General features: G+C 35.8%; 3 protein-coding genes across 3 annotated transcripts; 1 reads left to right on the forward strand and 2 right to left on the reverse strand.

The window, feature by feature from the left end:
• LOC116026682 (E3 ubiquitin-protein ligase Os04g0590900-like) lies at positions 1-1658 on the forward strand. The gene has a single exon (XM_031268037.1). The coding sequence runs from the start codon at positions 328-330 to the stop codon at positions 1372-1374; it is 1047 nt and encodes a 348-aa protein (XP_031123897.1). The 5' UTR covers positions 1-327; the 3' UTR covers positions 1375-1658.
• A 7698-nt stretch (positions 1659-9356) lies between these two features.
• Positions 9357-12295, reverse strand: LOC116027131 (transcription factor bHLH94-like). Its single transcript, XM_031268563.1, has 3 exons — positions 11558-12295; positions 10511-10966; positions 9357-9636 (listed from the first exon to the last, which is right to left on the reverse strand). The coding sequence occupies exons 1-3, from the start codon at positions 11975-11977 to the stop codon at positions 9535-9537; spliced, it is 978 nt and encodes a 325-aa protein (XP_031124423.1). The 5' UTR covers positions 11978-12295; the 3' UTR covers positions 9357-9534.
• Positions 12296-21603: 9308 nt separating this feature from the next.
• LOC116026626 (inositol-tetrakisphosphate 1-kinase 1-like) lies at positions 21604-23319 on the reverse strand. Its single transcript, XM_031267957.1, has one exon. It carries the CDS (start codon positions 23039-23041, stop codon positions 21944-21946), a length of 1098 nt encoding a protein of 365 aa, XP_031123817.1. The 5' UTR covers positions 23042-23319; the 3' UTR covers positions 21604-21943.
• Between the last annotated feature and the right edge of the window lie 1377 nt (positions 23320-24696).

Consider the following 24696-nt stretch of genomic DNA (forward strand, 5'->3'; position numbering starts at 1 on the left):
CCAACTCCTTTCCATCTAAGCTTCTTTCTTTTCCACCTTCTTCTTTCCCCTCTTCCTATCTGCCATTCCCAAATCTCTTCTGATCTTCTTCTTCTGTTGCATCTATACATAAACCCTAACCTTGTTTGACAAATAGGTTTCCCCAGGTGCCACCACTAGTACAAAATCAGTCATCTGCGTCAGGAGTTGGGACATTCTGCCTCTGGAGTTGCCCGGACAGATAGGTTTTCTCAGGTGCCACCGCTAGTACAGAATCAGTCATTTGCGTTTGGAGTTGGGCACAATCTGCCTCCGAAGTTGCCCAGACGCATATGCCACAGACGCAGAATGGTGCCAACGGTAAGTGATCCAAAAACATGGGTGCCATACATGAACACCAGGGATTGTTCCCAAGGATTCTGCAGCTTATACTGTCCACAATGGTGCTACATCATCTTCCCCCCTCCACCCCCATTTGACTTCCCAGAAGATAACAACTCAGGCCCAAGTTTTTCCCCTCTTGTGATTGCCATAATTGGGATCTTAGCCAGTGCTTTTCTGCTGGTGAGTTACTATGCCATAATGTCAAAGTACTGTGGCAACAGAAGGGGGAGAATCAGAGAGAGTGATGATAATAATCAGAGAGACTCTGATGATTCTGAGGAGAATCAGGACCCTTCAATCCATGGGCAGCCATGGAATTCTGCAAACACAGGCCTGGATGAGGCTCTGATCAAATCCATCACAGTTTTCAAGTACAAAAAAGGTGATGGGGTAGTGATTGATGGCTCAGATTGCCCTGTCTGCCTCAGTGAGTTTCAAGAAGATGAAAATCTCAGACTTCTCCCAAAATGCAGCCATTCATTCCATGTTAATTGCATAGATACCTGGCTGAAATCCCACTCCAATTGCCCTCTCTGCAGATCAAACATTGTGTTCTTGAACCCTTCTCTCCCTCCCCCAATCATGGATCCCCCTTCAACAGCCCCAGAACCCCAAAATCAAGAACAATCTTCTGCAGAACAAGAAGAAACAGAAGCAGAAGAAGCAGAAGAAAGTGCAGAAACCAATAATCCCCCCAAGAGCCCTGAAAGAAACCACCATACAATCACAATCAGAGAAGATAACCTCACAAGAAGATCTGTGTCCATGGATTCTTCTCCCTGCCAAGCCAGGCTATCCATAGCAGACATTCTCCGAATCGATCACGACGAAGAATGCAGCTTCCATGATTCCCAGATGCAGGAAATTGGATCATCCAAAGCAGAAATTAGACAAAGTGTTTTGGGCTGTGTTATTAGCCCTGCAGTGATGCATAGATCATTCTCCAGCGGCAGATTCTTCTTCCCTAAACTTAATAGACCACCAACAAACACATCAATACTTCCTTCTTGAAAACATTTTAGTTTCCTTCATTTCTAGGAATCTTAGCTTTGTTAAGATTAAGGTTGCAGAAAAGCTAAGCCAGAAACATAAACAAAGAGTTTGAGTTTTTTTTTTTTCCCCCCTTTTTTGTTCATGGTTTTTTTGATGATTGATAATTTTGTATGACTACTTCATTGTTCTATAAACAGCATTGGAGAAAGTTTATGATCCAGCAGAATTTAGGCATAGAATTATGGTTATTGTTGGCTTTACATTAATGATATATGTTTGTCTTTCAGCATTTAATATGAGAAGTGGAACATTTATGGCTATTTAATTTGGTAGATATTTTTAATTAGTGTCATGTCCAATGATCTTAGTGGCAAACTATAAGGACCTCAAGTCTTGTATGCTAAATATTATTCAAGACTTATGTAATAAGGTGGGACCAAAATTTGCACCTCTTAATATTGTCGGTGTAAAATTATTGGATGTGTTGCAACTATGTTTGAAAGTGGAGGCAAATTTCCATCCATCTTTATGTGGATTGGTGTGTGATTTGTCTTATGTTATTGGAAGATAACATGCGATAGAGCGTAGTGCAATGAAGTGAAGCAAAATAGAGCGACAAGGTTGGGGATGCGGGGGAGTTCACTCACGGTACGGTACAGTAGTACATAGGTAATTTTGTAGATGTACCGTTAGGGTTATTTATAAATATGATACTTGTAACCAGAATATATGTTTTATCATCACAATTAATAAAAGATCTCATTCATTCTTGTTGATGTAGCTAGGTTCTCGACGAAACCATGTAAACTATTCTTCTTGTTTCGATTTTTTTATTCTTGATCTCTCGATCCAATTTTTCTCGACATGGATGTATCTAGTGGATGTTAATTCAAGATTTTTCTTTGTACTAGCTAACCGTTTAGTGAAAGATAAAGTGAGAGACATAGGAGCACTTAAGAGCTGAGTGGCCTATCGCTCCTACTCAACATGTTACAAAAACCCATTCTTCAATTCCCTTTCTTAAAATGGTTGTCTACATCTATTTAGGGAAGATTTTTCACCTTTACATGTTTGGTTGGATGAAAAAAAATTCAAGGAAAAAGTTAAATTTTCTTTAAATTTGTCCGTTTGGTTCATGGAAAACTTTTTTGACAGAAAAATGTTTTCTCCGAGGGGAAGGAGTGATATTTTGTTTTCTATAAAAGTTGGGAAGAAAGTATCACATGGTTGAACAATTTTGCCCTTATTACTGTTATTATCATTATGTGTATGAGTATTTCAGTTTTCATACTCATTATTTCTTACCATTTCAACTCCAACCAAACAAACGCATCAATATTTTCACTAATTCCTTTTTCACCAGTCAAACAATAGAATCAATCTTCTTGATACTTTCTTTTTCATGAAATTTCAATTTCATTTCTCCTCAAAATATTTTCTGCAAACCGAACAGAACCTTAGAGCATGTCCCATAGTCCTTTTCCAAAAAAAACAAGCCCAATGAGCAACACCCAAGCTGCTCAATAGGCATGTGCTCTTCGCCCACTCATTGAGTGATTGGAGTGGTCCACCGCATGGCGATTGTGATGGTACCTTGGTATGCAGTGGGGCTGAAGTGTTAAAGGGTTGTGTCTACATATTGGCTACTAAGGAATGATTAGTGTCATGCGTTTGGCATTTTAATTTGTTTCCAAACCAAATCTAATCATTCTTAATGTTATTATCACTTTGCTTTCAAGTGCAGAGTGTGATTCCATTTCATGTCCTCTACAAGAAGGGACCAAATTATCACCTTCCTTCCTGTTTTCGTGCGTAACCACACACACAAAGGACATAAAAAGGAAACCGGGTTAGGATAGTATCAACATCAAATGGTTTAGGCCTGGACCGTCTTGAATTATATTAGTTCAGGAAATGTTAGGCATGACAAAGATCGATCTATTTGAATAAGTAGATGGAGTGTGATTCTCATATCTGAATGTTAGGTTGGTTTGGTTCTTGCCGACAGCCCGACACTCTCTTAATTGAACCTGTTGCACAAGATTTTCATAGTACCGATGTGTTATTTATAGACTATTGCATAGCAGTGTAGTTAGTTTTTTCATTATCCAATAAAAAAAGGATCAATCTCTAATCACTCAACTTCGAGCGAACCGGTCTAGATCTAGGTCATTCTTTTTTCGTGTTTATTTTAGTCCGTGGAAGGGTGGCTAGGGTCACTCCAAACAACACTATCTACTCACGGTTGTCAATTTCGAAACACACAACTCATGCCATGAAACTGATGGTCGAGAAGGTGGAGCATGATTCTTGTACTAGAAAATCACAGATTTGATTATTGTCTATAGTCTATACTCTCCCAGTCAAGTCCACCACATAGGGTCTTCATAGCGTGGTTCATCATTTCTGTATAATTTACAAGTTATTACACAAAAAATAGATTCATAGATTTATGCTGTGCACACCCAACTTGTCATCAAGTTGCGTATATAACGAAGGACAATGATGTCATTTTCAATCCAGCAAGTAAAACAAGGAATTGGGCCGATATTCTCCAGAAAAATGTTATTTGGGCTTCAAGTCCAAATCCAAAGCTATGTAAAAGTATTTTAAAATAAAATAAGACTAATCATTATGGGCTTTAACAGCAACACTTCAATATGACCCATCCTAATCATGGGCCTTACACAGAGTTTAATGGAACAATAAATAGTAATCAAGACAAGTAAAACAAAATAGATAAAATATTTAATACGTGTGAGGATACCAATTGTTATAGCCAATCGTTATACCTGCACCACGGTGCACATAGCAATGTGCACCACGTACGTAAAACGACGTCATTTTGGTGTTAGTAGACGCGGACGCTAATGACTCAGGGAATTCATTATCTATAATACACATAATCGTTATCTATAATACACATAACGTCTGCCTAGAATACATAGAATGTTTGCCCAGAATACACAGAATATTGACACAAAATACACAGATGTTAGTGGACGCGAATGACTCCAAGGAATTCATTATCTATAATACACATAATCATTATATAGAATACACAGAACGTTTGCCTAGAATACACAGAATGTTTGCCCGTAATACACAGAATATTGACGCAAAATACACAGAACTCATCCTCCTAACATTCGAATGCACAAACACATCACAACTTGTGTTAATAACATGAATACACATAATATTTACACAAAATACACAGAACTCATCCTCCTAAACATTCGAATGCACAAACACATCACAACATGTGTTACTAACATGAAATCACAACATGTGTTACTAACATGAATACACATAACGGTTGCCTATAATACACAGAACGGTTGCCTAGAATACACTGAATGATTGCCTGGAATACACAGAATACTAACATAAATACAGAGACCAGCCGAAACGGGAAACGTGATTTCCAAAAAAACGGACGATTAGTTTACAATGCTCAAAACGACGTTGTTTAGGTACGTGGTGCACAGTATAATTTGCCTGTTATAGCTTAGACCATGGTCCATATTGAAAGGTTGACCACTAACATATAAATTCATTTTTATTTTTTAATATACTGCAGGTTCATTATATTTTGACATATGTACATTTTAGTGTACGGAAATGAACGTATAATATAGTAGCAAATAATCTATACTATACTAAGAATAAGCATGTATTAATAATTTATCTTACAATGTGAATCACCACCCACGATTCACATAATACTTTGCTAGGACTCTAGGAGACACCTTGTAAGTACAAAAAGAATCAAATTTTCATCAATAATAAATTATTAAAATATTTATGTACACTGGAAAATTGCAAGGTGACAAAGAACTGATTTGCAAGTTCTGCCCAAAGCCTAAAAACTTCATAGTGTTTGTCAGCACTGCAAAATTTCACACTCCCTTTTGTCTTTTCTTCACTTTCCACTTCACTACTGGTATAAGTTAATGTCTGAAGATACTTTTAAATTGCAAAATTTTACTACTATTCAATTGATTACTTATTGTAATAGTGAATAAATTAAGATGGTGATAGAGATATTGGAAGTAGGATTTGGAGCGAATTGAACCGATCTGAGGAGGAGAACAAGGATGACCTGGGACGAGCTTGAGATATCAGCCTAGGCCTTAGGCGCCTCGTGTGCCAAGGCTAGCCTCAACCTCAACCTTGGGTGCCCATTGCGCCAAGGACGGCCTTGGCCTCGACCATGGGTTCCTAGTGTGCCAACTGCCAATGTCAGTCTCAGCCTTGGATACGGTCAAATCACAACCACCTGTCCTTTTTGTGTGGTAGGGGTGGTTGTAGTTCCGAGTATAGTATAAATTCTTGCAATATTATCGTCTTGTTAGGACATCACAAAATTTCTTGTGATCACATTACACAAGTCTTAATACAACACTCTTGTTTTTTCAATACCTTTTATCTTTATCTCTCATTACCCCTTTAATTATCGGGGTTTTGTTAATTCGGGTCACACCAGTTATTAATTTTAATTTTAATCCATCAGATGATTTGGAGAGATATGGTTAGGTGAAAAGATGATATATAGATGGGATGCACATGTAGTATAGTAGTGATGAAAACAAAATCCTTTTCCAAAATGACATTGACAATGTCATGTGCTTTCACTATTATAATATACACATATGTAAGATAATAATAATATTTTAATTACTTAAAATGCTTAATCAATTATGAAAGCTTAGTAATTGTCTTATGCATGTTTCAAAGAGTGATGACAATCCAATTCCTCTACATCCTCATCCCCATATCTATTTAGAGGTATTCCACCTCAGCTCCCTCCATATATATGGTCCATGCATCTACACTTTCTAGATTTAAAATTCCCCTTTTTTCTTCTCTAGGAAAAGAGTTTTCAAAAAAAGGAAAAGAGTTCTATCTATGAGAATAATATCTATTTTATGGGAAATGATTATATATGCATGTCTAGAATTGAATATTATATTATTTTATATGTTTTTAATCATTTAATGAGCACATCAATTCAGTATTCGATCAATTATTATCTTATGGCATTCTAATAAAGAAAGAGAGACAAAACGATAACTTATCTTCTATATATGGTGTATATATAAGAATGAATTCACCATTTTAGTTATTAGTGAAAAACTTGTGTTGCAGGACAAATTTTTGTATTTATGTGTAAAAGTTGATGTAGATGATATATAGTACTAAAGAGCCAATTGGGAGAGGCTTACATCTAGGGGTGTGTTGAGAAGTGCTTCTGTTACGTTGCTCTCTTAGATCAGAATAAATGTTAATTGTAAAAGTGTGGGATTAGAAAACGAAAAATCATAAGCTCGATCTGGTACAACATGGAAACAACAAAGACCCTCACTTTCACCTACTTGAGGTTATTAATAAAGGACTTTTTAATAGAGCTTTAAGGTCATGTACAGTAACGTTAGGCATTTTCTACAGAGAGACAAATCATGCAATTAAGGAATTTATTAACAGACATTGGAGGCGTGTGTTTTATTAGACACCTTCATAAATGAACCAAATAATATGTAGATTAGATAGATTCCCCATTTTAAACATGTCTAACGTTGAGTTCAAATCAATTTTCAACAATTTGCCCAGAAGCCTTCGGCGGCCTCTACTTACACAAGATAACATGCATCATTTGAACTAAATATTGTGATCTTATTTTCATGTCTTCTCTACCCTAGTTCGTTTCTTTTAAACTATATTAAAACAAAATATTATCATCACATCAACCTCATTTATAGACCAATCACTCAAATTCTAGGATGGCATTGTAAGCAAGGTTCAAAATAGAAAAATGGTTTTTGGAGTACAAAACAAGAGGTCAGCAAATCCTTTCACACTAATATGGACCTACCAAAAATGGATTAGGGTTATGATTTATGGAAGCTAAGCACAATTGCTAACCCTATCTCCCATTTCAAGCAAAGATTCCAACCCAGTCATTTTACCTTTGCCCCAAATTTACCGAAACCCCAAAAAAAGCTGAAAAGCATATGTATTATTGGTTCTAACTTTTACTTGTTTCTATACAAAATTTGTAGGATAATTGTTTGTCTAACCACTGCTACCATGCACATGCACATGTGGCCACATGTTGCACTCAAAGATTGCCCATCAACTCACTATATATAGATAACCTTTTGTACATATATACCCTATCACTTCATATATAATGTGTGTGTGAAAATGAGTATAATTTATAGGCAAATATATTTTGGTCATGAAACAAAACCTAATATATGATATACAATTTAAACTTTGATTTACGAGTAAATCATCAACTATTATTTGAATGTGCGCTTTATGGGAAGTCTACCTTGTAACCCTAATCAACAAAAGACCATAATGAGATAAACCAGTCTAGGTTGTTTATAGTTGACTGATCCAAATCGGAACGACTAATGAGTAGCTCTCACTAGTAGTCAAACTTGGAACCTTGTAGTTACCAAGCCAACTGCCTAACCAACATAGTTGGCGTGGTAGTTTAGCACCTTGTCCCTTAAGCATGAGATTGGGGGTTCGACCCCACCCATGTGAATGGAGCAAACCATTTGGTCAGTTCCCTACCACTTAGTGTGCAGTTGAAGATATCTAGCTAGATTTTATATAGTATTTAGTCAAATCATGTAAAAATTATCACTTTTTAAAAAACCTATCATCATAATGATACGATTTATTCAAAGAAACAATAATAATATTCAAAGAGACAAAATTGGGTCTTACATTCCATTCCTATCAATATGCTATTAATTAAGTTTGATATTTTCAACTATAAACTTAATCATTATCTCATATTTGCAAGAGCAGTATAGTCTTCAAATTATTTGGCTCACTATCAATCATATCTTAATTGACATGACTCGTGATGTAATTTAATGATAAGTCACACACTTTTTGACAATAAACCTAACTTTCAATACTATTATTTTTATGATACTTTGAAAAAACCATAAAGATAGATAAATATTGAAGAAAGAAAAAGGCTTGTGAGTTTTTTTTTTTTAAGGACAATTTCTTATAATTTTAATATTTAAAAGAAACCATCAATATATTTTGATTTACAAGAAAACTTGCAACCGCTAATTCAAATATGCACTCTAGGAAATATCTCGTGGTTGTAATGGACAAATGATCACAAGAAGGTGAGGTAAACTAGTCTAGATTTTTTATAGGTTATTAGCTCAAACCAAAAATGTCAATATACAGCTCCCACAGAAAGTTGAACTTCAAAACATTATGATTACCATGCCAACTATCTTACCAATTCAGTTTTACTTTGTCCAAACCATCAACATAGTGATTCAAGTGTTAAGAAAATTAATTCTACTCAAATATAGTTGAATTAAAGTTTTTGAAATTTGAAAAGAATTATAGTATATGAATTATTAAAGTTAAAATATAAACCCTATATATATATGGGATTTTTGGAGAAAAGGGGGCCCCAACGACAATAAATGACTTCTGTTCTTGCCTCCTAGGTTGGAAATAAGGAAATGGCCTCATGATGTACTATACATTCACAAATTTCCAACTTTTGGTCTACCTTTGGCTTTCATGCATTCATCTCTCTCTCTCTCTCTCTCTCCCTCCCTCTCTCTCTCTCAATCCACAAGCTTCCAATTCTATTCTCCATGATTGATCTCACCTCCCATATGCCAAAAAAGACAAATGTATATGTCAAAAATCATTTAATTTCCTGTAACACAAGATACCCCATTTATTTTTCATACAATATATTAGAACCGAACATTTAATTTGAATTCAAACACATCTATAAATTAAATTAAATTCGCGGGATTGTAAAATTTAAACTTAACTTTATTATCTAATACTTACGGTATAGTGTCAAATTCTACCCTAATATATAAATTTCAATCAATGTGCAAACTAAATAGTTAAGAGAATTAATAATCACCAAATCCTAATAGGGTAAGATTAAAATGCATTAATATATAATACAACTATTTGTACCTATAAAGGAAGGACAAAAAAACTCTAATCAACATTCAGAGAGTACAGAGACAGAGAGAGAGAGATGATGTTTCACTGAAACTAGCTTAGCCACACCAAAAAAAAAAAAAAAAAAAAAAAAATGAATAATACTGTGGGGTGCCCTAGCTTGAAGGCAGCTTAATAGTGAAGAAGATGATGATGAGCTTAGGGTATTATAGTGACCTCTTCTTCCTCTATTCCTCTGAGAATGTGGTGAACTGCCTCTGCTATCTCATCTGCAGAACTTAGTTGGCAACCCCCTTCCACCTGCACATTTTCATAATTAACACTACCAATCATTTCCATTTTCATAACAAAATAATTACCACAATAAATATATAGATTTCTAATCGAGAACCAACCTTAACTTGCGAACTGCGAACTTGTGAAGCATTGAACTGCAACTACTACATGATTGCATGCACTGCTACGGCTCGCAGACATGCCGGGAGGACCTTGGACTGCAATTAATCCGAATGCAGTGCAATCATGTAGTAAGTGCAGTAAAACCCTTCACAAGTTAAGGTTGGTTCTCACTTGATTATAGACCCCTATATATATATATATTTGACACACTTTTTTTATCTAACTATAAATTAAACTTTCTTAATCCATCAATCAAATCAGACATCCCAGCCTAATTGTAACACATTTGAATGATATTTATATTCTTGTTCATATTTGTATATATTTACATGCTTTTGAAAATGGAAATCATTTTAATTCTCCCTCATATTAACAAACATAAATCAAGAAAAAAAAATAATGGGAAATGGCTCATGTTTCCATGTGATGATTAAGTCCATAAAGCCGGCCATTTCTAAAAAGTAGATTCTTGCATATATATTCTCCAGTCATTTTCACTAAAAATTTTTAGTTAAAATTAAAATTCTCCTTACATATTCATTAAAAAAAAAAAAAAACCTATTTTTTTTAGATGACAAGAAAAACGCCATAATTCTTTTGAGGATGACTAAATCCAGTCTTGTAACACTAGTTAAGAAAGGACCACAAAAAAAGTAAACCAACTTAAGTTATTCATAGCTGACCGGTTCAAATTGAATAAATTAAGTAAAAAGTGAAGTTAATTACTTAATTAAGAAAAATTAGAAGAAAAGAGAAAGAACAGTTTTTTATGTACCTTAGCGCTGATAGAATAGAGAACCAAACGATCGAAGGTGGTGACATTAAGGTGGAGAACAGACATGCACATTATTGTCTGAAAGGCGGCCACCATTTTCGACAGCTGCCGAGCTTTTCTCCTCGGCGACAGAATTCGAACGTTTGCATGCGTTTCGATCAACGTTACTTCGATGTCGGCGGTGGCCGCCGTGGTTTTAGAGGTGCATTTGTTGGGAATCAACGGCGGCGACGAGCACGTGTACTGTGGGTACGCGAAGAATTGCCAAAATGGGTTCACGACGGAGCCGGAGGCGACGGCTAAGTCATCGGTCTTGCAGGTTGCCGTTGCACCGTCGCCGGCGGCCGGTTGTTGTTGCCGTTGTAATCGGAGCTTTTCAGCTTCCAGGGATTGCAAGAGATGCTCTAATTCTTTCACAAATTCTATAGCGCCTCCAACTATTGAGGCTTGGTCACCCTACACCACAAATTTTTAGGGTTCATATAAGATTTTTCTTTCCTGAAAAATCTGCAACTACTACCCAAAGTATGTACATGATAAATTTAATCTGAATTATTTATAGCTGACTTAAAATAAGTCAACAATCTAACTAACTTGGTTGGTTGTCTATTCTGGTAAGTTTTATTGGAAAATAGTATTTGTACACACATTTTTTACCCTCACACACAAAATATAGACATTTATATTGAGACCAACATAAAAAAGTGACTCATCAGTGCCTAACACATTAAAAAATAAAATTTAAGGAGCAAGATTTGAAAGTTCATGTAGCAAAACTTGTTTTTATTGGATATATATAATCATATGTATAATTGTACTGAATAAAAATTAGGGTGAAAAAGTAAGAAAAAGGTAGGTTTGAGTATGAGTAGAGGCAGTATTGACTCTTTGTATTTCAGTAGGTTGAGAAAGTATTATGGCCAGATATTGCATTGTAACAGAGTCCATATCACTCATAAAAATTAAGGTGAAAAAGTTTTTTTTTTTTTCAACAAAATCTAAGCTAGTAAATATGCAATATAGAAATGAATGAATGAATATGAATACCCTTTGGACATAAGATTCCGGCATGAGAGACCGGAGCACGGCGAGGTGTTCATTCATCTGTTTCCGGCGGTTTCTCTCCACGACAATGTGCGTCATCCTCTGAGTCTCAGCCTCCTCTTTATTCTTACAAACCTTCGGCCGCCTCCGCCGCTTCTTCCGCCCCCCGCCGCCACCTCCTTCCCGCCCCTCCGCCTCCCCCACCAATAAATTACCGTCCCGCCCGGCCACCACGGCGGAGCAACCGCCATTTAAACCACCACCCACGCCGCCGGCGGTCAAATCTTGAATCTCCGGGCAGGCGTTTTCCGAGAAGAAGCCGTTATTTCCGGCGCCGGCGCCGGCGGACAGCGTGGCATCGTAGAATATGAAATTGAAGGGGTCATTATTGCAAGGAGTGGTAGAAAGTGCTTCCAAAGCCATATCTAATCTCTCTCTCTCTCTCTATACTTTAATTTCTGCAGAATCTATACATACAGAGTTGAATTTTGGTGGTCTTCAATGGCTACTTCTCATATATATCCTCCATTCTTCTGCAAGAATCGAAAAGGCTTCAATTATTTTTTTTTATAGTTCATTATCAGCAGCTAGCATGCAGCATATTGTTTCTGCAGGAACATGAAAGAGAGAGAAGAGAGAGATTGGTGTACTTAACTCTCTTTTTTTGACACACTTTTTGAAGCTGAAAAGCACAACACAATATGCTCTGATATAGTCCTGCCCTCTATGGAGTCTACCTAGTCTTGAGTCTTTGTACCAACCTAATCCCCAAGAGTCCCCGCCACTCTTATCCCTAGTCTTCATAGAGGATCTTGTGACAAATAATATATTTACTTCGTCTCATTTTACTGTCTTATTTTCCTTTTCAATTTGTCTCAAAATGCTGTTCTCTTTCCAAAATTAAACAACCGTCATTTTACTTTTTTTCATTTTACCCTTATGAGTTTCCATTCTTTGTTACTTTTATTTTCAAAAGTGATAGCAATTGAAAAATACATAACATTTACAGAGGTACTTTAGTTCCTTAAAAAGCATGCAAAAATTAATGTGACAATCAATTCGGAAGGAGTATTAATTTTTTTAAATTAATTAATCAATTGATTAGTACTCCGAGGACAAAATGTTTCATTTAGACCTCACAAGCGGACAAAAAAGTGCAATTAGCTCATTTAGAAATTTAAATTAACGCCATGTATGCGAAAGCTAAATTAATGTTAAATTTGGGACGATAAAGAAGACAATCGGACAAGGTTGCCTTCGTTGGTCTTTATTGACAATTTTTTTTTTACTTCTTCAAAAAAGATTTTGTATATATATATATAGAGAAGAGATTTTATATTTTTTAAAAAAATCCTAGTCAGCTAAACCAACACCACATCATATATCAATCAATATCAACTCTTAAAAAATTCACAAGAAATCTAATATAGCATTAATTTACTATCAACTCATCTTTTTAAATGAGCTAATTAATTAAATGTACTTTTTTTTACCTACTTTTGGAATCTAAATATAGCTTATTTATTTATTTATTTAAGGTATTCAATTGCACTATTCTGACTTCTCCGCCGAAGCTAATACCTTTTTATAATTACACATTTTGTGTCTTACATTTTCATGTGTTTAATATCTCATTTTCCTGATTTTGTGCTACTTAAAAATAATCAAGGTTAAAAATAATTGAATACAACCAATTAATTAGTTGAGACGTCGAGAGTTCAAACCCCTTACAATTAGGGCCTGTTCAGGATACGCTGTAGTTTGACAAAAAAACACAGGATAATCTTTATCTATTATAACATTTAACATATTTCCTCATTATGAAAAAAAAAATCGAATGATAATATAATTTGCAATATATTTATGAGATGAAGAAATAGTGTTAGTTTTTTTTTTTTTTAAATTAATTAGGAATAAATTTTATTTTTTTTTAAAGAATTAGGAATAAAATTAAAAAACGGAACATATATAAATTATTGTTTTTGTACTGATAAGTTTCGTCCCCACACTGCTCAATATTTGTGAGAGAAGTCATAAAGGCGGTGTTTTGTTTGGGTTCCCATTTTGACAAATGTAGTCAGACCATACTGCCACTGATTTTGTGTTTGCAGATAAAAAGGATGGCCCAACTCTATATTATAATAATATCAACAATTTCTTCTTTTTTTTTTTTTTGAGAATAAAACATAACATTAATTCAAGTCCGAAATCAAAGCATTACAAAGAAAAGGTGGCGAAACAGAAAGCCACTCGGAGCAACCAGTACTAGAAACGGCTTGCCTAGCTATAGCATGAGCAACACCGTTCGCTGATCGCTTTACAAAGGATAAAAACACATGCGAAAAGTCGCACAACACGTTTTTAATGTCATTTAGAATTACATGAAATGATGATTCTCCTAGAAACGAATTGAGACTGTTAACAACCTGTAGAGAATCCGTCTCTATGTAGACTTTATCAAGGCTTAAACTTTTAATCCAGCTTACTGCCTCCCTTATAGCAGTAGCTTAATATCAACAATTTCTAAGGCCCCGAAGATGTCATGTTATACTTGGTATAATTATGTAAATGCATGCAATGAATTGTATCGAATATTATTAATACTTAATTGTGTTAATAATACTAAATAATTGATACAATTTACTACACCTGTGTATTTTTATTAGGTACAACATGACACCTGTACAGTCGTGCAAATGTGTAGTAAATTATAGTGTGCATGTCCTGTTAATAACATCATATCAATAATGCTAATCATATCTAATAGCGTAAATTAGATGAGGTTTAGGGATAATTGATATGGTGAAATGGGTAAAGTAGACTGAGTGTATATAGATAAAATGTCAACCGGTTAGTGCTTTAGTGGAGAGACGCACTATAGGTGATTGGGCACAATATTTGATCAAAATGTATGCGATGAAGTGAATACAATATGCCCTTTTGAGTGATGAGGCCAACCGAACTATTTATATTATACATGAAGTCGATCGACCTATATATATACTAAATTTGTCCAATGTTATGCTTCCCCACGTCTTTCCTTGACTAGCTCGTCAGGCTAGCTAGTCAACCTAGCTATTCTTGGCCTCGAGTCATGCTTTTCTGCTCTACCACACATGTTCGACCTCTTGCTCTGGCCAACTATGTTGACCTAGTAGTGCAGGCCAGCCAACTATTCGAACAACGGAGTAGATATATTATATCCTATCCTCGATACAACTCATTATTGCACCTGCATATTTATACCAAGTACATCATGGTACCAGTAGCGATGTTAATCAGCACTTTAAAGATTCCAAAAACATTACATTATTAAGCATATATAACCATTTTTTCTACTATTCAATAATCACGTCAATTTTGAGCTTTATTTGAAAACCATTTGACCTAAATAGTTATTAGACTAAAATTTGAGAGTTGATTAAGAGAATTGAATTGAATTGAAGGAGGACAATTTTGGTGTTACCCCACAACTGATATATGCATATTATTATGTACAAACAACACCACAAGCAGCTTTGCAAAAGCTACTGCTACTCTTCACGTTCCACAATTTTAATATTATTATATTTGCTTTCATTTGGATATATAGTAGAGATTTTGCAAGAGCTGACTGTCCCCCACCGCTCAACCACAATTCCCTATATCTACATGCATGTATCACACAACATTATTATATCTAAAAATTCTATAATATTTTTTTTTTATGAGAAAATTGGTCGCCGAAATTTAAAAGTTATTTTGAATTCTAGATGAAACCTTTAGGTTGCAAAGGATTATAATGAGGTAGACAAACCTAGATTATCTTCAACTGACCACCTCAAACCAAAAGAGCTAATAAAAGCTTCTCATGAGGAGTTGAAAAATTCTATAAGTTGAAATAGTCAGAATGTTAAATTACTATAAATATGAAATGTAATGTTGTTTTTATGAATAGTGAAAGTAAAATTTTGTAACTCATCAGTTTAGAGTAGTTGGTAAGTGAACTCTTAATACAATTAGTGCAATCTCAATAGTAGGAAATTTTTTGTTGTTTTTATCGGGACAACTAAGAAAGAGAAAGAGGGGGGGTGGGGGGGGAGGGAGCAAAAAAAGGGGAAAAGATTAACGCGCCGGGTGGCAATACTAGGCGCGTCGGAATTAGCGACGAGGATATTTCCGGATACCCAAAATGGTCGGAAAAGTGATCGGAATAGTTGTTTCCCACCCGATTAAGGCTATTTCCGATCACTTTTGGGTGGTCGGAAATTCGTTGATTTCCACGCAAGTCTTCTGCAGCAGTTTTGCCTTCCTTCCTTTCTCTCTCCCCTGGGCACACAACAAACTCACATTTACAGGAGAAAAAACACTCAAAAAATCATCCCTCTCATTTGTTAAAAATGAATCCATTGATTATTTACTATTAGGGTTGCTCTTACAAGGTCGGATTATCAATAAGGGTGCACCATATTAATTAAAGAGTTATGAGATAGGTCTTCTTCAAGAGTAATAATTAAACTCTACTAGCGCAACTTAAACTGAATTCAAATTAGTTTCACGGAACTCTCCTCAACTAAAAAAACCCCGGCATATATAGTCATTCAACAACAACTATTGCACCAACAAGGGTTGCACTCGCAAAAAATATGCAATTCTATTCTATTGTTCGAAATTATTTTATTTACAAAAATAGCATTCCCATTATTTTAATCCACATTGTTATTGTCTGACATTATATTATCATACAATTTCCTTTATCATACTACATGTTAGTTCTTGATTAGTTGCTTTCGTACTGCATGATCCCCAGAATCATAAAATTAATGAATTAGTCAATCAATGCATGCATGGACTTGTAACAGTAATACGTCATTACACGATTTAGGAAAAACCGAAAAACATCATCCTAGGCAAAAATTTACAATCACTGATTTGTGACTTTAAGAGCATCCACATTAGCGAATTTTAGATGTTTTTACAGATTTTGATGCACATCTAGAAGAGATAGAAGATTTAGAGTTTTAAGAAGACCTGATTTTTATCTGCACAGTAAGCCCACCAAAGCTGAAAAGATGTGTTTGTCGTGCGAAGCGCACTAAAAGCGTCCAGCCAGGAGCGTAATTTCCTTTGTTTTTTTTTTCTTCTTCTATCCATTCTCTCTCTCATGTTCTATTTACTAGCCACACCTGTAAAAATTCCTCAAAATTTATGCCTATTGAAGATGCTCTAATCGACAAAAGACTACAAAATGGTAAATCAGTTTATGTTGTCTATAATTGATCTACTCAAATTGAAAAACTAATATGACACGAGAAATTAAATTTGTTATCAAATTAATTGCCTTACTAATTCGATTGGTATTGCATCTAGAAAAGCGTTATCTATCCATATCAGTGTCAAGCTAGCTAATGCTCACCACAGATTCAAATAATTCATAGGAGGAAAAAAACATAACATAATATATTGTCTTGTAGGAAATCTTCAAATGACATTTCCCAAGAATCGTACAATGTCGAGGATAATGATGTCTCTTGGAGCTTTGTGTGTTGGATTATGAAACAAAGTTAAAACTACTTCACACAACACAACCAAGTCACCACTGCAGGCAGCAGACTAGAAGTTCGATTCCCAACAACATCTTAGAGCTAACGCTTCCCAAGTTAAAATTTGGGCTCTTGGACTATCCTAGTTGACGGAAGTGTAGAGATGAATTCCTTGTGCACAGGGTCAACGACAGGAGCTAACTTAGAGACTGCTTGGGCGACTCGCGATTTATTTCCTCCAGATTGTTCATTCGGTATTCCGGTTGACCGGTTCTATACTTCTATCGAATTCGGATCCGGTTGACCACTTTACCCGTTTTATCAAATATTCAAATGTAAATATTCATTTTTTATTTTAGTTCAGATGATTTAGCCCGCCTGATTAATCCGACAACCCGAAGTTTAGGTTTAGGGCTAGCCTGAATTCGAGAATAAAATAATAAATTAACCGACAGCCCGAATCCGATAAGCCCGACAACCCGACAAGGTTAGCCCGAAACCGACAGGACTGGCCCAATTGACATCCCTACCTCCAACAACTCTTAGGCAGAGGGTCTAGGGTTCGATTCTTGCCAACACCCTTTGGGTCGATCCCGTCACACGGATCTCGCTAGTGCGATTTACTTCTCATGTGTGGTTTACAGGCTATTACGTAAAAGTTGAGTTTATACCCGGAACTTCATTGCTAAACTACCTTCCAAATACAAATTTCAGTTTTCAGTTAGGTCAACATGACAACATGCATGTCAAACATATTCTTTAGGCTGACATTTAAATCCAGAAAATTCTCAGTTGAAGAGGAAAACCATATCTGTACATTTCTTGGGCATAATCAATCCTTAAAACCTATGATCCTAAGTCTCATATGCCTTTGCATCAAACCCTGGATCAGTGCTATCCGGGCTACACCCGTAAAGTTTGACTCTTACTCGAAAGAATGTCAGATTGTGCACACGTACAAGAGCATATCTTCCAACCTTACGGAGTCCCTCCAATTCAAAGCAATCCTTTTCAATACTATTCTATGTAAATGTTATATGCAATGCAGTGAAGATACAAACAGTATTTTCCAGTCACATACCGAAAATCAAAACGCGGGAACTGGCTTGGAAGCTGGAATATCTAGTCCTAAAAGCGTTAAAGTTACCTGTAATGTTCAGACAGATGTGTTGCTCGCTGAATTGCTTTCGGTACTCCAGAGACTTCCCGATGCCAAATAAGTTTCACGAGAAGAGCTCACGAAACATGACACAAAATGATGTCTCAAATCTGCAAAATGGTTAGACAAGAAAGAGCCTTCTCGTTCGCCTTTTCTTTTTGCACATTGCAACAGAGTATATGAATTTACATAAGTTGACGAGCCTTACAAGTATGATGAAACATACACTTATTCTTTCTTCATCAAGATCACCTCATTGCTGCAATACAATCAACTGTTCGAGCATTAGCTGGACAAATGACTGTAATATAGAGCTTAAAAATTAATCCTCCTAGACAGACAATTTCAGACGAAGAAACACCTAAGTAATCCCGCAAAACACAGTAAAAAATCCACGATCAAAGTATGAAGCAAAACCTTAATTCACTGCAAAAGCCATATGTTTATAACATCAATAATCTCGAGATCTCATATCATAGTAGATTTGAATATGTTGAGAGGCAAAACACACAATATGCTGCAAAAACGAAACTCAAGCTTCACGAAACACAAAATTTACTATATGACAAAGAAATCTTTTTTTACGCCTTACTCTGATAAAGACAAATGTGTAAATCTCAACCCATAACTATTACTAGAAATCTTATCAGGCACAACCATTAAGCTTTGATATGATATTAGTAGAAATATCAATCCATAAAGCGGTTTAGCTGCATTTCCATAGTACTGCATTAGTCTCGAAACATCTAAAAGAAAGAAAGAAAGAAAGGGGAACACAAACAACGGACACTCAATGTTTCCAAACTGCAAAGGATGCTGCTTAAGTAATGCAAATCAAAGACCATAGTTAATAGTATAGGAAAGTATGCTCAGACAATCTCACTAGATTGGCTAACAAATAGGAATATTTTCGTCAGTTGTGCAATCTAATATAGTAACAAGAAGTTATTGCATTTCCCTAGAGTAATAACAATAGTAGGAAAAAAAATTAAATTCTGTTTTACCGTTTTGATGAGAAAAAATGGGTAAAGCATAGATACATAAAGTCAAGGTGCACCCTCTCATATAGCATCCATAAAAATAAATTAAAAATTAAAAATAATAAGAGCAATATTTGAGAGCGTCGCTTCTACAACTCAGGCATGCATGCTCAGAGCAGCACAAATACAAAGCCAGAAGTTCATACATTTCTTGCCATCGAGACTAAAAATCAAATCAAGCATTGAAATTTAACAATAGTAGTGAGAGTATAAAATATTTTTAAATAAGATCATGGAAAACAAGGCGCATTTTTTCTTAAGAATATGCAAACAACCTACAATAGAGAATACTTGTCACAGAAAGAAAAAATGCAAATGCTCAGTTGCTCACACAAACAACTAGCACGATATATTTAATGACACCATGCAAAATATTTGTTCTCTATTTCCTGTTCACAATGCATAACTGCATAAGACAATTCAGAACCTCAAAAGAAACTCCAAATAATCTATATCAGTAAACCCTTAATAACATCAATAATTGCATATGCATATCACACTCCGGTTCAACTTAATTCTATAGATTAACCTGCATTCCAGTACAACTATGAACTATGGGACCTCCAATCATCCTAACTAACAGTCACATAATAAAAAACATATAACAGAAAACATGTGTTGTCAACAAACTTTCACACATATGCAAAGATGCAAGCAGATCAGCACTCAGCAGGACTACTGCACATTCATTTATTAAATATTCTATATGGATTTAAATGGAAAAATTTTCAATGAGGATCTATACGTACTTTCTCACACTACTTTTCTAGTCATAACTAGCAAGTTCTCAATTTCAATAGTCCATCAATCCAGGAACATAGATATAATAGGGATGTTTCTTTTAACAGTAAATTTTAGATGCATATTGAAAATGTTGATCTTTCTGGAGATAAGTGTACGGTGACAGAGAAAGAAGTTTGGGACCATGAAGGAAGAAATTTCTTCCCTATCTGTAGATTTAGCACAAATACATATCGCCCATAGACCAGACGGGGTTATTAACTCACTAATTTTAAGTCACAGCTTGAAGGAGATCTTACGTTCTAATGTCTTCTAATTTTTGGTCCAGGAACATAGCAATAATAGGGATGTTTCTTTTAATAGTCAATTTTGGATGCATATTAACAAATGTTGATTTTTCTGGAGATAATTGTACAGTGACAGAGAAAGAAATTTGGGGCACTGAAGAAAGGAATTTCTTCACTATCGGTAGATTTAGGACAAATACATATGGCCAATAGACAGGGTAGGGTACTAGGGTGGTTAACTCACTAACTTTAAGTCACAGCTTGAAGGAGATCTTAGGTTCCCATTTCTTCTAATTTTTTTGTTTCATTTCTTTTAAAAGTAAATTTTATATGCATATTGACACTGTTGGTCTTTCTCGAGAAACTGCATGGTGACAGAGAAAGAAGCTTGGGACCCTGAAAGGAAGAAATTTCTTTAGTATCTGTAGATTTAGAGCAGATATATATATCTCCAATAGACAGGGTAGGATGGTTAATTCACAAACTTTAAGTCACAGCTTGAAGGAGATCTTAGGTTCCCGTGTCTTCTAACTTTAGGTCTAGTAGGGAGAGAAATTAAGAGGCCAATGGGAGAATACGTAGCTTGTTTTTCACTCTCCCGATCATTTATAAAGATTACCAGAAAACAACAGGGCAATCCAATAGATAAGAAACAGAAAAAAGAGCAGTGCACTTCGGGTTTTCTTTAAATAACTATTTAAGTGCTTGAAGAAAAACTAAAGTATACGAGGCACATAATACAACAGAACAGTAACAAGGATTGCCTGCCATAGCTAACAAAAATAATAGGACATAACTCACAGTCAAAGTAATATCATCCATGTTATATGAATTAACAATGCAACCAGGATATGGAAACAGATAAAAACTCATATTTCAAGCTTCACAAGTAGCCCGACGTTGAATTATAGTTTTCCATTGCAAGAATATCTAGCATCAGATACATTTCATTCAGAATCATACATGAAATAAATAGGTTTTGAAACAAGATCTAAACCCTTAAGGTAAGATATGTATAGTATTTCCAGCCCCCCTTGGCAATATATAACTCCAGAAAGGGAATATTCCTAGAACATCCTCATTTCAACTTCCATGAGTCACCAATATTATAAAGGGTCTTTAAAGCCAATCAAATGGGGTAGGGGGGACACGGATGGGATCCACCAATGGTGCATATAATGGATAAGCTGAAAAGATACATAGTGTTTGCTGTTAAACATAAAACAACATAACATATAAGCTATAACATTTTCTACCAAGCACAACACGCATGCAACCTCTTATCAATAACAAAAATAAAAGATGACAAACCAGAAAAATCCATTGATCAAAGTTATCAAAGGCAGAGGTTTAAGATATTTTCTGAGCCAGGAAATACATTTGCCTTGAAGGAAAACTTAGCTTTCCTAGAAAAGAGTATTTGCAAAGTACCTATCTCCACTGCAAAGATGGAATTGTACATTTCAACAAAGAACTTTCATGGGGCCAGAACAAAGCCAAGAACCTAGTTATTACTGCTGTACTAACTCTCTACCTAAAAGAAAAACCTGCAAACCAAGAGAAAGATCAAAGATCACTATCTTTTAGCAATTTTTTTTTTCTGACCAAACCTTGGAATTTGCACGGCCGGTGCCACATCCTCAGACCTGGATAGCACTCTCATTCTCCTCCCTCTTAAGAGGTGAAACAGGCAATGCCACTTCATCTTCATCATATCCGGTGTTCCCAACCAACATCCTCACTTCTTTTTCACACCCAAGCTTCCTGAAACTCTCTGAGGTCTTATCTTTTTTGTTACTTAAGACATCCCAGAAAAACTCAGTCATGACAGACTCATAATTCGGCATCTTCGCATACCCGGGGAAGTAGTTAATGTCAATAACAAGGTACCTATTCCCAACCTTATTGTCCCTAATCACATCAAAGTTAAAAAGATGCAACCTTGTTGCTCGCCTAAGCCCTCTGGCTATTTCTGTGAGGAAACTCAAAGGGGGCAACTCTGCATCCTCCAAATTCATCATCTTACAGTACTTATCAACATTTTTCTCATTAGTACGACAGTTTGAAACCTGCGAAAACGAAAAGTAACCCTCTAAACACCCTAAATTATCCTCAGTCACATCAGGCAAAGACTTCCTCTTCACACATTTCACATAATCTCCCACCACATACACCTTGAAAATCACGGCCCCGTGATTAACGAACTCCTGCAGCACAATGGGGGGCTTCAGCTTACACAGCCCGTCCTTGTTGAACACCAGCAGCATCTTGTGCGATTTGGCGCTGCCGTCCGCGACTAACGGCTTGGCAATCACGGGGAACTTGAGCCCCTCGGAGTCCATGTCCAAAGCCGACACCATTTCCGCGTCGTAGATCACAATCTGCTTCGGAATCCCTAGCGACGCCACCTGGCAGTCCTTCACCTCCACCTGCGCCACGAACTGCAGCATAGAGATTCGATTGTGCAGCCGCTCAATCGCCTCCGGGAAGTCGATGATGAGCGCGCTAGGGTTCCTCGCCGCGAACTCCTGCAACTGCCTCTTCCAATCCTCGCCGTACAGCTTGTGCAGGACGCAATCGAACGGCCCCTGATCCACCAGCGCCTTCTCCGTGTCGATCTTCACGAGATCGATTCCCTTCTCCCTCGCCAGATTCACCAGCGACGTCTGTATGAAACTCGCCTGCTTCTTCGGCGCCAAGGCGTACCCCACTCCATACCTCCCCATTCTCTCCGCCATTGACACCAATCCAATCCCCCTCTCCCCTCTCTCTATCCCTCCACTCAACAACAACCTCTCAACAAATCACCAAACCACATTACACAAATCCAATCTCACACACTCTCCACTTATTAGGGTTTATTCAACCAAATTGACAGAATCTTTTCAGCTTCAATACAAATGGATGACAGATACCTATATGTATAGGTGGCAGTAGCTTGTATCTATCTCTCTCTCTCTCTCCCTATATATATATATATATTTATATATATGTGTGTGTGTTTTTGTGTGTTTGTGTGTGTCAGAGATAAGCGAGGAGGTACAAATGGAAGTCACTCTGGGGTATATATAGGGGGGAGGAAGACACCGAGCTAGGGTTCGATAAAGTGACCCGCTGTCGTGCACCGCGTGCTACGTGGCGTCTTATGATAGGTCCGTGCAGCTTTCGTGCAGAGCTACGTCAGCTGTGATGGGAATCCAGTGAACGACAGTCGACAAAGGTCAACCCTTTGACCCCTATTTATTTTTTTTTCTTTTTTAACATTAAAAAAATTGCTGACTTTTATTTGGAGTATTTTTGTAATCTTGATTTTGTGGGGTTTGATATTGAATTACCTTTATTTACTCTTAAGTTCATAGAAATGGAATATTCCATAATTTTTTTTTGAATATTATTGACTCTGCTACAATGTAGTATTTGTTCATAATTACTTTCTCAATTTATTAGAGCTCAAAGAGTCAATACCGTTCCCACTTAGACTCGATCCTATGGCACCCCACTTGAAATATTATACATTATTGTATGTATTTAAAAAAAAAACAAATTCAATTTTTAGCCGTTTGAATATTATCAAAATTTTATTTATAATCATATAAATTCATTTTTGTCCTCTATCAATAATTAATGTCCATATTTGAATCACATAAAGTGACCACAAAATCCACAAAATTAATTATATTATATGGTACACTTAAAGTGATGCTCATAATTTTTAAGCGCCAAAAAGGTAATCGGTTTCAAATTCATAAATTAAAAGCGAAAAAGTCAATATATGAGAGAAATCTCCCATTAATATACTAGATTCACGAAAGATATATTATGAAGTTAAGTAACGTTACCTTTATAAAAAAATTCAATGAAATGTGAATTTAGACTAAAGATCTTAATACTTAAGTTTTTTAAAATGGAAATTTTCATTTTTCTTAACTTTATACAAGGGTTATCATGTGTTATAGAATATATTTCTTTGACAGGTTGCATGAAATGATTTACTTACCTTCCGACCTTTTTAGATTATGTATTGTATGTTAATTTTCATTAATATATTCCAAATATTCTTTTAATGGGTTCATTACCTTATTAGCGCGCGGTACCTTTTTAGAGAATGTTAATAAATTTCAATATTTATTTTGTCATCCAGTAGAGGCAACTGTCTTTTTGATTGGTAACGCTATTGTCCTTTTGTTGGGCATTAATGCAGCATTACCTCAATCTCTATCTTTAAGCCGTTTCTAAAATCAACCGATCTTGAAATTTGTAATTTTGACTTAAATTGAGTGCCAGGCCATAGCCATTGAATTTTTAAAAAAAAATGGATATTATTATTATTATTATTATTATTATTATAAAATTGAACTTATGAATGAACTAACTGGATTAGGTATCTTGGACT

This window comes from Ipomoea triloba, chromosome 8, assembly GCF_003576645.1.
Source record: "Ipomoea triloba cultivar NCNSP0323 chromosome 8, ASM357664v1".
In the NCBI taxonomy this organism is placed as follows: domain Eukaryota; kingdom Viridiplantae; phylum Streptophyta; class Magnoliopsida; order Solanales; family Convolvulaceae; genus Ipomoea; species Ipomoea triloba.

What these genes read in the sequence shown, in the direction of transcription:
- LOC116026682 (XM_031268037.1), top strand. Translation starts at nt 328, where the DNA reads ATGGTGCCAACGGTAAGTGATCCAAAAACATGGGTGCCATACATGAAC.
- LOC116027131 (XM_031268563.1), bottom strand. Translation starts at nt 11,977, where the DNA reads ATGGCTTTGGAAGCACTTTCTACCACTCCTTGCAATAATGACCCCTTC. An exon ending in CGGAATCTTATGTCCAAAGG is followed by an intron (nt 10,967 to 11,557) that starts GTATTCATATTC and finishes TTTGTGGTGTAG; the next exon opens with GGTGACCAAGCCTCAATAGT. An exon ending in TCTATTCTATCAGCGCTAAG is followed by an intron (nt 9,637 to 10,510) that starts GTACATAAAAAA and finishes GAAAATGTGCAG; the next exon opens with GTGGAAGGGGGTTGCCAACT.
- LOC116026626 (XM_031267957.1), bottom strand. Translation starts at nt 23,041, where the DNA reads ATGGCGGAGAGAATGGGGAGGTATGGAGTGGGGTACGCCTTGGCGCCG.